This window comes from Oncorhynchus keta, chromosome 31, assembly GCF_023373465.1.
Source record: "Oncorhynchus keta strain PuntledgeMale-10-30-2019 chromosome 31, Oket_V2, whole genome shotgun sequence".
In the NCBI taxonomy this organism is placed as follows: Eukaryota; Metazoa; Chordata; class Actinopteri; order Salmoniformes; family Salmonidae; genus Oncorhynchus; species Oncorhynchus keta.
In genome coordinates, this window is record NC_068451.1 from 17,382,246 (window position 1) to 17,396,538 (window position 14,293).

Here is a 14,293-nt window from a genome sequence, read left to right on the forward strand (position 1 = left end):
GTCTGAGTTTGTATTGCTTTCAATCCCCTCCTTCCAGCATTTGCTCAAACTTTTTGATTGTATATTGAGTGCCACCTAGTGGACATTTGTATTAGTGCTTTTCAGGACTATTGGTCATCACCTTAGTAACATTAATCTAGTTTAATTTTTTATTTTTTTTAAAGTGGGTCGAGGCCACATGTCTCCAAAGGAAGATATTTAACTCTATAATGGATCATTTATTAAACAAGAAATTAAACCAAATACAATTCAGAGTAAATATTCTCACCAACACAGTGCAAAATTCTGTCATGAATTCCTCCCTAAATGCTGAAGAGCTGGATGGGACAGTGGACCATTGGTCAGGGACTTGTTTTGTGGCTGGGCTACATTCAACTATCTCATTGTGCTCTTTGTGTTGCAACCCTCCCCTCCTCCAGGCACACAGGAGGGTGAATGTGTGTCACTTGTGATTTCTAGACACTCCAATCAGACAGGCATTAAGTCACGCTTTTATTCCAGCAGGTGTTCACAGCTGAAGAATTACTTTTTAAACAAGTACCAGAGATGTGTTGGGGTGGATCCCTTGTCACAATGTGTAAAACCCCATTTTAAGGCAGGAAAACTATAACTTGGCAAAAGTTAAGGACAGGTGATCTGACTTGAACCAATCAAACAGTTTAATACATCATCATTTGATTGTACATGTACAGTTAAAATAATGCACAAGGAACATGCTTTTTCAGAACAAAATAAGGATACCGTTTGGAATAAGGGTAGACAAACAGCCAACTGTTTTTTGAGCCATTGGCATGGAGAGAAAATAAAACACAAAGCAGGAAGGACATGTTTTGTCCTCATGTTCAGTTAGCAGCAAAGTGGTTAAACAGACACCTGTAGTCAGTCCTGCTGGTTATTTGCAATTAAGAGTTGCTAACGCAAACCTCTTACACATTGTCTGTTACACTACGTAAATGCATGGTTGTGATGTAAATTCTGAATATACAAGGCATTACTAAATAATTGTCACCGTCAATTTAGACCTCGTCCTCAGAAGACGTCTTATCATTGGGCAGAGCTTTAGGCAGAGATAAAGACATATGATCAAGGTCAAAGGCTTCAGCACTGAATAATGGTCACTTTAGAGACCTGTACAAGATCCCTGTTGACAGTGATGATAGGATGGTGTAATATTAAAGAGGCTATACAGAACTTTTGTCTCTAGGGGTGTGCTTGAGACAAAAGGGATCCCTGGCGTAAATGGACAGAATCATTGTCCAGAAATTACATCATTAGACAGAAAGTGGCATGCCTCCCCACACCCAACAAAAAAGCATAATTGTTGGCCTAAAACTAAGTGGTTTCATATAAATCATACATACAGCCAAATTGACTTGACAGTTAACTACACTTTCTTAGTGTATCTTTAGGTCACTGTACTGTTTGTATGTCATGTCACCATAAGGCTGGTGGTGTGTGTGTGTGTGTTCTCCACCAGGGGTCAGTGATGGCACTGCTCAGTAAATGTATTCACTAGAAACTAAATGAAGAAAACAGGCAGAAACAGTGTAGGAGACAACCTGAACATCTTCGTATTCCATTGCAAAATGTTTTGCTACGTTTGTGCACTACTGAATACGACCCTGTTGTCTAAGGCTGGTGTGCGTTCCACTGGGTTAGGGCTCAGATTAGATCACTGCTCAGTACACCAGGTACTTGAACTCAGAGTAGATGAGGGGAAACATGACGGTACAGGCGCGGTACAGGATAGCTCCACTCGTGAATAAGGCTCGGGGTTTGGTGAACCACGACTCAGACTTGAAGTTGTAGTAGATGGCGTACAAGGCCACGGCAAAGAAGTGTCCAATCAGAGTCATCGGATGGGGCGTCAACCTGGGAATAGAATGGATTGAGATCTAATTAAGACCATAGACAATTGATTGATTGAATTTGATTATTAATAGTAGTAGGCGGCCCAAGCCGGAGACAACATTACATACATAACATATTATTGAGGATAAAAACACAATAAGGGCTGAAGGCTTATTTCCAATGTGGTCCTCTAATGTCAATACAGGTGCACATACAGTATATGTTTACATACACTGAGTGTACAAAACATTAGGAACACCTGCTCTTTCCATGACATAGACTGACTGGGTGAATCCAGGTGAAAGCTATGATCCCCTCATTCATGTCACTTGTTAAATCTACTTCAACCAGTGTAGATGAAGGGGAGGAGACAGGTTAAAGAAGGGTTTTTAAGCCTTGAGACAATTTAGATATGGATTGTGTATGTGTGCCATTCAGAAGGTGAATGGGCAAGACAAAAGATTTAAGTGCCTTTGAACGTGTATGGTTGTAGGTGTTAGGCGCACCAGTTTGAGTGTGTCAAGAACTGCAACGCTGCTGGGTTTTTCACACTCATCAGTTTCCCATGTGTAACAATAATTGTTTTGTACACACTATGAATATTTTACACACATATTTGTGGCTATTTTTGGAATGGGGAATATTGCATTGACATACACAGTCAAGGATCAACTGCAACAGTTTTGAAGTGTGTCGAACACATTAGTGAGACTCACACTGAGAGAAGACCAATGGGACCGTTGACACACTCCCCACCCAGCTTGAAGTAAAGGAAGCAAGCCTTTCTCAGCTGGTGCAGAGACTCTGAAAGACACAAACACCATACAGCTCATATGAATATGCATGTCAGCCATGAAGGAGATTATGCTAAATGGTACAGTATATTTCAGTGTAGTACCCTGCTGGTAAAATCCACAGCTTAACACTAAAAATTATTTCAGCAGAAATAATTCATTCTGAATATCTCCTAAATGTGCCTCTCTATTTGCTATAATCGCCCTAGCTAAGTGTTCAGTGTCAGTAATTTAAGGTATACGACATGTACTGAGAATAAGTACTGTACTGTTAGAAAACAAATGATTGAAGTAGTGACATTGGCAACAATTTAATTAAATCCTACAGGTATAGTGCATTATAATGTCGTTATAATGCATCCAAAAGACTTCGCATAACCATGTATGACCTTATTCTATCCATCATGTGTTGGCAGGGGATAGTAAAAAGGACAGAGAAGGAGACTCACTGTCTGTTGCAGCAAACAACTCGTACAGGGCTTGAGCCAACACATTCACCACAAAGGAATGTGATGACTTGCGTTCCCAGTGGAATTTTTTCTTTGCCTATTATGGGGGGGAAAAAATGTTTTTTTACATGTTTTATTTTTCAGCCTTATGCAGTAAAACCTAACATTGCTCTGTAACTATTCCTTTGACTACTACAACACTGCGGATTACAGAAACAATATGCCCTGTGGCACACATTAAAAAAACTCTCTAACGTTCTGTGGTAGCAGGTGATTGCAATGCAATATGGACCCACATTCCACAAAACAACAATACACATTCCAACCAAGGCCATTCAGACAGTGATAATGTGTGTGGCGGAGTCTGGTCTGGTGGAAGCTGACTCCGGAACACATATCCCCCTGGTCGGCCATTCTGTCTGAACCCCTCTACTGTCTATCCCTTCTCTGTAGTACCCACTGTCCAATCATTAACATAATACTGACTGTAAGTCACTCTGGATAAGATGACCAAAATGTCATGGAAATGTAATAATCATAAGAAAGGGGGATGAGATTAGGGATGTGAGTTTACCTGGAGCATGGCTGTGTTGTCGTACAGGTCAGGGATGTTCTTCATCAGGCTCCTCCAGATCAGGACGTCGTTGAGGGCTACACTCATCCCTCCTCCGGTCAGAGGGTGTCTCATGTTGTAGGCGTCACCCAGCAGGAGCACACCTGGAACAGGACAAAGGCCCATGTTAGCCCCAGTCTACACCTCACTAACATTACACATTTACACTGCTAGAGGGACCATCTTTTTCAGCAAAATATCTGATCTGATCAGGCTTTTAAGCTACTTAGCTAAAGAGAAAATAGTTTATCGACCATGCATTGAACTCTCCAAGGTTGCGTTCCAAATGGGACCCTATTCCATTTGCCCTTTAGAACACAGCCCAACACTGTGGTCAGTACTTGTGTCCTACCTGGCTTGTTGACTGGGGACGGAGGCAGGAAGCTTGCTGGCATAGACCTCAGCCGGTCGTTCTGCAGAGCCACCATGAACGGCTCCTTTAGGTGTTCTAGAGAAGAGACAACAGAGTCAGGTCTGAGGTCACACATTCATCACCATAAAGATGGGTGGATAAAGAACTGAAATCAACCCATAATGCCGTCATTTACTCTTTGTGTGTTGAAGCTCTCAAGCACAAATTCATGTGGGTGCTTTACATTGGTGGTGGATATGGTTAGCTTGCCCTTAAGTCTCACGAGGCCTGAGGCCATCCTTCCATCCCTCCATACAGCAGGGTAGCCTAGTGGTTAGAGCGTTGGACTAGTAACTGAAAGGTTGTAAGAACGAATCCCTGAGCTGACAAGGTCAAATCTGTCGTTCTGCCCCTGAACAGGGCAGTTAACCCACTGTTCCTAGGCCATCATTGTAAATAAGAATTTGTTCTTAACTGACTTACCTAGTTAAATAAAGGTAAACAATACATAAATAAATCAAATATAATGTAAGGGACATTGAACACATGGGAAAGCTATGCTGTTTAAATCTCTATACTGTATACCCTAAATTCCTTACCTGGTAGTTGTGGGTGTATTTTCTCAGCCATGTACTCGGTGAGGTTCCTGGGCATCTCTCCCCTGATGTCCACCAGCACCCTGGTGTCTGAGGAGGAGATCTGGTAGATGAGGACAGGGCTGGGGTTAGCCAGGACCAGCTCAGCATGGTGGGGCTTGAACTGGGGAGAGTTCTGACAAGGAGAGGACAGAAAGGAAATACATTAGTCTGACTGCATTTTATTAATTGTTTGTTTGGTTTGGTTGGTAAAAAGTGTCTGCTAAATGACACGTTAGTTGTTTGGTCGGTTGGTCGATTCATTGATTCGCTCGTTCATTCATTCATTCATTCAATATAATACTTGAACAAACCTTCATGATACATCCAACAAAGTGAGAGGAGGTCTGGGCCTTCCCAGCTACCAGGCTCTTCCTGAACTTTGAGAAACAGCCGTCAGCTACTACAGTTACTGCTGCATGGACCTCCTATGGGACAGGTTAACACAATTACAACAGTTAAAAACACATCTGTCACACTGCTTGTCTTATCAATGGATCCTGGTGAATTGCTAATCAATAGGTGTAAATACTGTCAAGTGTAATTGTAAGTATCAGCATGGGGCTATTTTACACAGCAAAGGTTATCTGGAGAATAATAGAGTATAAGCTGCATCGCAAGGTTAGAGGTGACCTTTGTGTCTCCTGTCTCCTTGTCCCTGTACTGCACTCCTGTCACACAGCCATCCTCTTCTTCCAGGCTGGACACGGTGCCTTCAATGAGCGTAACACTAGGGGAGAGCAAAGTACCAGTTATTAAGAAACAGTAGTTATAGTGACGGTATTAATAGGGACAGGTTCTTCTGATCACATGACCTGACAAGGAAAAGGATAATCAGCCTATAAGAACTAAACCCTGGACTTGGTCCTGGTCATGTGTTCAGGAAAAATCGTGTGGCCTTAGTGATAGTAATGACATGTCCAACAGGTATGGTGAAGGTTCTTTCCCAGCCTCACTTTGGTTCAGCGAGGGCGGCTCTGCGCAGGCCCATGATAAAGCGTCCGTGGTGAAAGGCCCTGCCACACTGGATACTGCTGTCTGCCTGGGGATATGGGATCTCCACCTCTGTGCTGCTCTCGATGTCATGAATCACATAACCGTTCACCACGTGGGCATCCAGCCCCTCCACTGAATCTGAGAGGAGAGCCCAATGGTTAAGCAAGGGTGATGAAACACTTTTCATTATTCATTTAACTCAGGTCTTTAGTGGCAAAAAGGAATGTCTTTACATTAAATAGGGACTTGGGTGTCTTTGCTACAGTTTGTTTGGTCCCACTTTAAATAAACAACTTTTAAAGCCCTATATAGGGCCTTTATTAAGTTGTCATAAGCCCTATATAGGGCCTTTATTAAGTTGTCATAAGCCCTATATAGGGCCTTTATTAAGTTGTCATAAGCCCTATATAGGTCCTGCCTTGCTCGTTGAACAAAGCCCCCATTTAATGAAAGGGCTTATTGCGAGTCAGCCCATTGGTTGTTTCCCCACGCTATCACCATTTTACACGTAGACCCCACACTAAAAGATCTGTAGTCCATGCTCCAGAGACCACTCACCCTCCATTCCCAGTTCTCGCAGGGCCCTGTATCCACCAGGCTGCAGCAGCTCTCCCACTATCCTGTCAGGCTCCTTCAGGTCCCTCTCTATCACAGTGACCCTCCGGCCGTCCCGGGCCAGCACTACAGCCATGGCCGACCCCAGGACCCCCGCCCCTACTATGATCACATCCGGCTCCTGAGATGCAGGAGAGTCCCCTGTTGCTGGGGGGCTCTCCATGGCTGAGGAACACACTCGTTTCCTCCTGCCACCTCCCTGTTTAGAGAGAAAGCTATGTTGTTGTTTTTTACCATAGAAGGTTAAAAAAAGAAATAATAGTCTTTGGACTATAATTGGACACTATTTTATTGTGTATAGTGTTTATTTCTAGGTTTTGGTCTTCAACAGATTGTACAGTTATCATTACTCACCTTCGTTGACGCGCTCTCTCCACTCCTGTGCCTGACAGCTGAGGGTTTCGGTATAAATGTATTGATGACCGGTAGGGATAATAAAAGTTCCAGCGGTAATTGTAGAATTTCGGGTACCTTGAATGTATGTCCGTGATACCTGACATAGGATAGCAGCATCCCCACTGCCAAGAACACTACAGCCGCCAGGATTATCTCTTTGTGAGCATACTCCAAAACTGCGTCGCATTTCTTATAAATGTAGGTGAAACTTGCAATTCCAAGAAAAGTCCACATCTTTATTCTATTATTAAACTAGGCTACTTGAAATGAATAGGCTAAATCATTCAATAAATTACCACTGCTCAGAATGTTTCCTAACCTATAACCTGAAACTAAATTGCAAAAACAAAAAGTAGCCGAGATCATGGAATAGAATAAAGTACGCAATAAAATATTATCACAGTTCAACAGTTGTTTCAAAAATAGCAAATATTCCATCTACTGGCGTAGACAATTGAGCATCCTATTTCAGTTGCTTTAGCAGATCGTATGCCTAGTAATATTTCAAATATATCCGTTAATCAAAAAGAAAAGTATTCAAAACCATTACAATTATTCCACCAGACATTTCAGATGGTTTCAGAGGATGCTAAATATTATATGATAATGAGATAGGTAGGAACTTCGGGTTCGCAGGATTGGTGTCCCGCCCTCTCTGTATCTGAACCATCCAATCAGGAACAGCACATCGGTGAGCAGAGCTCACGCTATCTGGCCATTGGCCAATCCTCGACTGCTGGTTGGAGCGCTGGCTGAGAGAGGATAGTATGATATGATGTCACTGGAAAGGTGTCTATGGACAGGTTTCTGTGTTTGCAAACATTACCTCGCGATGGAGATACGCGAAAGTTAGTGGCAGATCAAGGGGAAGTTCTTATAGAACATGGGGGAAAAAGCCTATATTTACATGTTGCTTATGAGTGCATGGATTATAATTGGATTTTAAACCTTGTATGAATGTCCTGCTTAATAATAATGCTTGTGTCATCGCAAATCACCTGCATTATTCTTTTAAAAAACACTTCACCTTCAACCAGTAAAATGGCTTTTGTTATAGCCAATATCAATGAGCGTTTAGCATTCTAGCTAACAACTGCTGCATCCAAAATAGCAATTTTGCAACTATCACAACCAAATAATCTTAGCGACTGTTCAAGCAAGAATCAAAACATAATTGTAAGCTTATGAGAGACCCAAAACGTTATTTTAAGAAGTAATACAAACGTAAATGTAGGCTGTTGAATGCGCGCAGATGGCGATGGCTTTCTTACTGTCAGTGTGTTGTATACTGGAAAGGTGTCTATCGGTCTACAATTGTACACTGGAGGAAGTTACCAAACCGGTTCAAAGTCAGTACTCTTTGCCAGACATAGGAAATAACTCTTATGGATTGTGTTACATGCCGGTATTTTGCCTTTGGGTGATTATGTAGGATTGTGAGGATATCAATACAAACATGTATTGTTATTTCTGAGGGCATCCGGGTGTATCGTCGGACAGGGCCACAGTGTCTCCAGACAGCTCCAGGCTAAACCTCCAGGTTTATGCTGCTGTCTCACCTGCTGTCTCTAACTCTGAATGATCGCCTATGAAAAGCCAACTGACATTTACTCCTGAGGTGCTGTCCTGTTGCACCCTCGACAATCACTGTGATTATTATTACCTGACCCTGCTGGTCATCTATGAAAGTTTGAACATCTTGGCCATGTTCGATTATAATCTCCACCCAGGACAGCCAGAACAAGACTGGCCACCCCTCAGAGCCTGGTTCCTCTGGGTTACTTCCGAGGTTCTGGCCTTTCTAGGGAGTTTACCCTAGCCACTGTGCTTCTACATCTGCATTGCTTGCTGTTTGGGGTTTTAGGCTGGGTTTCTGTACAGCACTTGGCATTGGGCTTTATATCTTTGATTGATTTATGTTGGGCAGCCTTATTAAATATTGAATGTTTTTTTGAAAGTCTTTTTGCCAAGACATCAACCTTTTTAATGTTACTCTAACATTAGAAGCTAAAAAGCAACACTATATATATTTATTTTAATAATTATAATAGTAATGCAAAGCACTGACACAATAGGGTTTGCTTCTTTTTATTCAACTCCAGTATGAAAAACTGATCAATTAGTTAATTCCTTAATTCAGTATTTGAAATGCCATGTAATTTATACTAAATTAAATTCATATTTCTGGTCTTTACCATTGATGGCCTCATAATGTAATCATATGTCAACATTACAGGAGTGTGCATTAAAATAGTCCACATTCACAAGACTCCTCCACTGATTAATTCTTTATACTATAACTGTAATAATAGTTAGTCACGTAAAACTATATCACTCTAAGCATACTATTATGAAAGGTCTGGATGGACAAAATACCACTCAGGACAAGGGATTTCATGGTCAAACAAGACTTCACCACATGTCTTCAAAGGTAGTGGTTAAAGACCGTTTCATATTTCTCCTGTTTGCCTGATGTGACCTTGGGCTCCCCATTTTGCTTGACAAAGTCCTGAGAATAAACAACAAAAACTGCCATTAACATTATACTGATTTGGTAGCATTGAATCAACAGTGTTGTTACAAACACATGAGTGCTGTAGAGATGGTACTATGTTGTTATTCCACTAGTGACCTCACCTCCAGCTCCTCCAATGAGGTGCTGCCATCCTCTACTTTCTGACCAATCCCATGGCTGAAGCTCATGTAGCGCTCCTGTCAGAAGACAGCGATGTTGTGTGAGAAAGCTTATATAGCTTGAGCATAGCTAGCTAATACATAAGCATTCTTCAGCACATATACTACATTTTGTCTCCTTGCAATGCCAACATACCTGGTAAAATAAGGTTAAGTGCATGAACGAATTAATATATTCATTTATATATTGTCTTAGTACCTTGACCATCCCAGTGATTAAGTGAATACGTGAATGAATGAAAATGATGCCTCATTACTTTGACCATGCTGGTGATAACTCCTTCCTCTATGATCCTGACTGCGTTCCTCAGGCCGCGTGCGAAGGCGTCCATGGCTCCGACGTGGGCTATGAACAGGTCCTCCAAGTCCGTGGACTCCCTACGCACCTTAGCATCGAAGTTCAGACCCCCCGGCTGCAGACCACCCTGCTCTATCACAGTCTGGGGAGGATAAAACAATACATTGTCTTACGCTCTGTTCTACCTGCTGACGTTCTGATAGGTATCATCATGAAATAACTGTTTATTAGTAATTGTGTGTGTGTGTCCATTATCTCCTATGTCACCTTCATTATCATGGTGGTGTTCCTGATGTCCATGGGGAACTGGTCTGTGTCCCAGCCCAGGTCAGGAGAACCCGTGTTGGAGTCCACAGAGCCCAGCATGCCAAACCTACACACCAGAACAACAAGCTTATTAGGTTAACTGGACTGGAACATCCAGATTACCAGTAATGACATCAACTACCCTGTCCAAAAAATACCTCTAGCCCCTACCCCTATGCACTTTTGAAAGGTGTAAGAAATATGGTGAAAATTATACCTCCCCTATCATTACATCTACCCTATCAGAGGGCAAGGTGGAGCATTAACATATTGATTCGACCTATCCAATCTCTTCAGACCTACACAAGTCCATCAAGGTAGAGAGCAGGTGATAGGGGGTCGGTTTGGGAAACGTGAAAGTCAACATGGCGACTTACACAGAGGCCATGACGACGTCGTGTTCATAGGAATGCCCAGCCAGAGTGGTGTGGTTGGGTTCGATGTTCAGTTTGAAATGGCTGTCCAGGTCATAATGCTTCAGGAAGCCTATGACACTCATTGCATCTATAAAAAGGTGAAACAGCAACATCTTCAAAGTCGATGTAACATGGAAATTAAAGGCATCAGAGATTTTCTAGCATCTAATTTTTAGATGTGGTTAGTAATGCAGATAAACTGACTCTTGAGGGCCTCCATAGTTCAACAGTAGCCACATTGTAAGGATGTGTACATTATGTTAATGTTGTGTTATACACCTAAAAGCCTTACCATAGTCGTATTGATGTTTGCATGGCTCTTTAGGCTTGGGTTCAATGAGGAACTGGCACTTCAACCCTATCTTCTCCTTGTACTCTCATATACAAAAACACAATCAGATTATCATCTGAAAATGGTATGTGACAGTTAAAAGTTGGTACAGTATTATGGTAACAATGTATTACACACACAGCAATGCTAGCTACTTACTGACAGTCATTTTGAAAAAGTTTGCCATATGTTTCAGTTCAGCGCCAACATCAGTGTTGTGTATCGAATAAAAACCCTCCCTGCCGCCCCAGAAGACTGCACAAGGAGACAAAAATACATGCACCAGGTTAGGTGGTGGCAAAGACAGGGTCAGTGAAATCATGGTGGTAAATTATGAGATATTATTTCCTCTCTCATCTCACCAAAGTTCTCTGCTCCCAGCTTCTTGGCTACATCCAGTCCTTTCTTCACCTGGGCCCCAGCATAGGCCAAAACATGGCAGTCAGGGTTGGTTGCTGCTCCATTCATGTACCTATGGTATTAGCAATAAATACAACATTAATTAAAATAAATGTAGGCTCCAAGTCGAATGGCAAAGAGATGGCTTCATTGTGAAAGATGGACAATTAGACATAAATATTGTGAAAAACAATGCATATAGCCAATAATATACCATATATCCTCTATTATACAGCCTACAACAGATTATCATCTCTTCTACTTTGAAGTGTAAAAATGACTAAGGTGGATGAGGAAAGCAGACCTTGAGTGAGCAAACAGATTACAGGTGACCCACAGCACCTTGACCCCAGTCCTATTCTGCAGCTGCAGGGCCAGGTCTGTCATCTCATCCAGGTTGCTGTTGGACTCCTCCAGAGTGCTTCCCTCAGGGGACATGTCCCTATACAACAGGATGGATAGGAGGGTAACAGAGACCAGTTAGTATACAGTTAGACCAAGCATCTTGGACGGTGCAACTTCTTCAAGGCATAAATGGCCACTCTATCCATGTCTCTACCGACTACCAAGAAGATGATTGATTTGATACTGTAGGAACAATGTGACAATACCTGTCATGAAAGGTGTAGTACTTCACCTGAAAATAACATACATATGAATCTATATGGGTTACATGTTTTTAATTTTTATTAAAGCTGTACATTCTTAAAGACAAAATGTTAAAAGGTACAGTATTTGGGTGGAAGTTCACTCACACCAAGTTTGGTGAAGAACTCAAAGGCTGCATGGAGTCTCTTCTTGGCACATTCCATGGGGGTAGCACCCTCATTCCAGGGTCTGTGTTGTGTCTGGAACCCAAAAGGGTCGGCACCTGGTGGTGGGTCAAATGGAGGAAAACAAAATACATCACATGACGTTATCGTGACAGACCCATGATGAGAGATCGGGGTTGTTTTTTTTAATGAAAGAGACAGTGCTTTATTGAATTAAATGTGCAAATGTTTCTGTAGTCTATGTACAGTATAAATGAGAGTGACCTGAAGCAATCAATGTGAACATTCATTACCAGTCCCACAGAAGGAGTGCCAGTAACAGACTGAGAATCTCAGCCAGTCCTCCATACGTCTGCCCAGCAGCACCTGCACAGGTAAACAGTTACATGAAGCCTGCTGGGAAAACCTCAGTTGGGATCATTCAGGTGTGTAAAGGAGGTAGAGTCTCACTGTGCAACAGGAAGACAACAGGCACTTCCATGACACCTGACACACACAGCTCTTTCATATTTGCCACACCTACTTCTTCTGCATTGTAGTGTTGGAAACACAAGACGTTTCGAGCTCCAGCGTTGGGTATATAAGGAATCTTCGGAATACCTGTGTGATACATTCATCTCGGTTAACCCAGAACTAAAATATCGCACAGTGCTTGATTTGGGAAGGAGCTCACGGGAATTGAGTACCGGCACCTCAAATGTTCTACTGCTTGATCTCCTGTTCCTCTTATAGAATATTGGCTCAAAAGTATTGTGTCGCTGCTGCACCTAAATATAAACACTACCGGCACCCAAAATGAGTACCTGTGTTGTGCCGAAAATCTCCCCCCTGCCAGAATTCTCTCCCCCCTTCGAGTGAATGTGCACACACTCAAATTCTTCATTGCTGCGACTTGTTTGCTAGTTGAGATTTCTGCTCTTCGCTCCATTGTTTAGCATACATTTCACTGCTCTTAATAGCAGAAAGCATGTTTTATTTGTGTCCTTCAAGGCGGCTGTCAATGATTAAGTTAGGCTGCGTTTCATTTGATATTTTTTATGGCGGTTTGATCACGGGGAAGGCACTAGTAATGTCTGCAGTTTTCGGGTTGGCTATTTGTTTCAAATGTATTAGTCTATAAATAAATCTCTTTGCCAAAATTCGTCATCTCTCCCATGTCTTATTCGACTACTGGTTGTTCTGAAATGTGGATTTCGGCAGGCAAGAAAATGGCCTTGCCGAAACCCTCCCCCCTTCAAATGTCCTTAATTTTGTGGCTAGAGTCAAATACTTTCTGTGGCACACATATCAGAGTCAAATACTTTATATAGAACAAACTTCACGTAGGCAACCGAAATTAATCATTCATGTATGTGTGTTATATTAAACATATAGGGAGTTAAATGTAGGCAAGCAATAAACATTTCAGAACAACTACTGGTCGAATGAGACATGGGAGAGATGACGAATTTTAGCAAAGAGATTTATTTATAGACTAATACACTTTAAACAAATAGCCAAACCGAAAACTGCAGACATTACTAGTTCCTCCCCCGCGATCAAACCGCCTTGAAAAAATCTAATGAAACGCAGCCTAACGTGATCATTGACAGCTGCCTTGAAGGACACAAATAAAAAATGCTTTCTGCTACTAAGATCAGTGAAATGTAGGCTAAACTGACAACGGAGTGAAGAGCAGAATCAAGCAAAAAATAAAACATTGCCTTGGAAAATCGGGTTTCCCTGCAAATATTGCAGAAACTTCACATTTATAAAGCATCTAACTGCCATGCACGACGAAAAACAATTTCAGTTATTTTTTGGTGAATGCATGAAACTTCCAATCTCAGCTTTTGTTTGCATTCTCAATTGCCACTGACTTAAAGCCTATATAAAACCGAGATTGAGGAAGAAGTGTGCTATAATTGAAGCAAAGAATGCTTACCAGCAAAGAATTCTGTTTCCATAGCGATGTCAAATACTTTTAAGAACTTCAGATCATCTCTGAGTTTTCCCCTCGAAGTTCCACTTCGTCTTGAATGAAAATAAGAAACGCAATCTTCACATCTACCACAAGGTGTCTCTGGAAACCAGCAGAACAATAACCGTTTAAGATTTTTGTCAAAATAATATTTTTTGGTCCCGTTTGACAGCATCAAACCACCTTTCAAAACCCACAGACTAGTCAGCTCTATCACCGTCTTCTTTGGTCAACGCTAAATGTCATTCCCAAACTCCGTGGTAGACTTTGGATCTGATAGGCTAATCAATACATTGCAACATTATTGCAGTCATTCACATTGTACGACTTCTTTAGGGCTCCATTTACTATAGTTCTAGTCTTCAGTAGCAAGATTATGAAGACAAACAGGACTATGACTGGGTGAATCTCGAAA

At 41.8% G+C, this 14,293-nt stretch overlaps 2 protein-coding genes across 2 annotated transcripts; both read right to left on the reverse strand.

The window, feature by feature from the left end:
- Nucleotides 1–479: 479 nt before the first annotated feature.
- On the reverse strand, nt 480–7,943 carry LOC127906086 (squalene monooxygenase-like). The gene is made up of 11 exons (XM_052489780.1): nt 6,660–7,943; nt 6,249–6,504; nt 5,651–5,828; nt 5,328–5,424; nt 5,009–5,122; nt 4,659–4,830; nt 4,060–4,155; nt 3,669–3,811; nt 3,095–3,191; nt 2,568–2,655; nt 480–1,872 (listed from the first exon to the last, which is right to left on the reverse strand). Exons 1-11 carry the CDS (start codon nt 6,933–6,935, stop codon nt 1,680–1,682), a joined length of 1,710 nt encoding a protein of 569 aa, XP_052345740.1. The 5' UTR covers nt 6,936–7,943; the 3' UTR covers nt 480–1,679.
- Nucleotides 7,944–8,773: 830 nt separating this feature from the next.
- Nucleotides 8,774–14,115, reverse strand: LOC118364569 (xylose isomerase-like). The gene is made up of 14 exons (XM_052489781.1): nt 13,843–14,115; nt 12,442–12,518; nt 12,212–12,284; nt 11,901–12,016; nt 11,757–11,782; nt 11,450–11,587; nt 11,109–11,218; nt 10,906–11,001; nt 10,708–10,791; nt 10,377–10,503; nt 9,961–10,066; nt 9,653–9,835; nt 9,339–9,413; nt 8,774–9,210 (listed from the first exon to the last, which is right to left on the reverse strand). Exons 1-14 carry the CDS (start codon nt 14,051–14,053, stop codon nt 9,127–9,129), a joined length of 1,506 nt encoding a protein of 501 aa, XP_052345741.1. The 5' UTR covers nt 14,054–14,115; the 3' UTR covers nt 8,774–9,126.
- Between the last annotated feature and the right edge of the window lie 178 nt (nt 14,116–14,293).

Excerpts from the sequence above, each read along its gene's own strand:
- LOC118364569 (XM_052489781.1), bottom strand. The coding sequence starts at position 14,053 with ATGCTGTCAAACGGGACCAAAAAATATTATTTTGACAAAAATCTTAAA. Across the intron at positions 11,588-11,756 it reads TACTACACCTTTCATGACAG|GGACATGTCCCCTGAGGGAA; the intron begins GTATTGTCACAT and ends CCTGTTGTATAG. Across the intron at positions 11,002-11,108 it reads GCTGGGAGCAGAGAACTTTG|TCTTCTGGGGCGGCAGGGAG; the intron begins GTGAGATGAGAG and ends CTCCTTGTGCAG.
- LOC127906086 (XM_052489780.1), bottom strand. The coding sequence starts at position 6,935 with ATGTGGACTTTTCTTGGAATTGCAAGTTTCACCTACATTTATAAGAAA. Across the intron at positions 6,505-6,659 it reads GAGAGAGCGCGTCAACGAAG|GGAGGTGGCAGGAGGAAACG; the intron begins GTGAGTAATGAT and ends CTCTCTAAACAG. Across the intron at positions 1,873-2,567 it reads CCCATTGGTCTTCTCTCAGT|GTTGACGCCCCATCCGATGA; the intron begins GTGAGTCTCACT and ends TTCTATTCCCAG.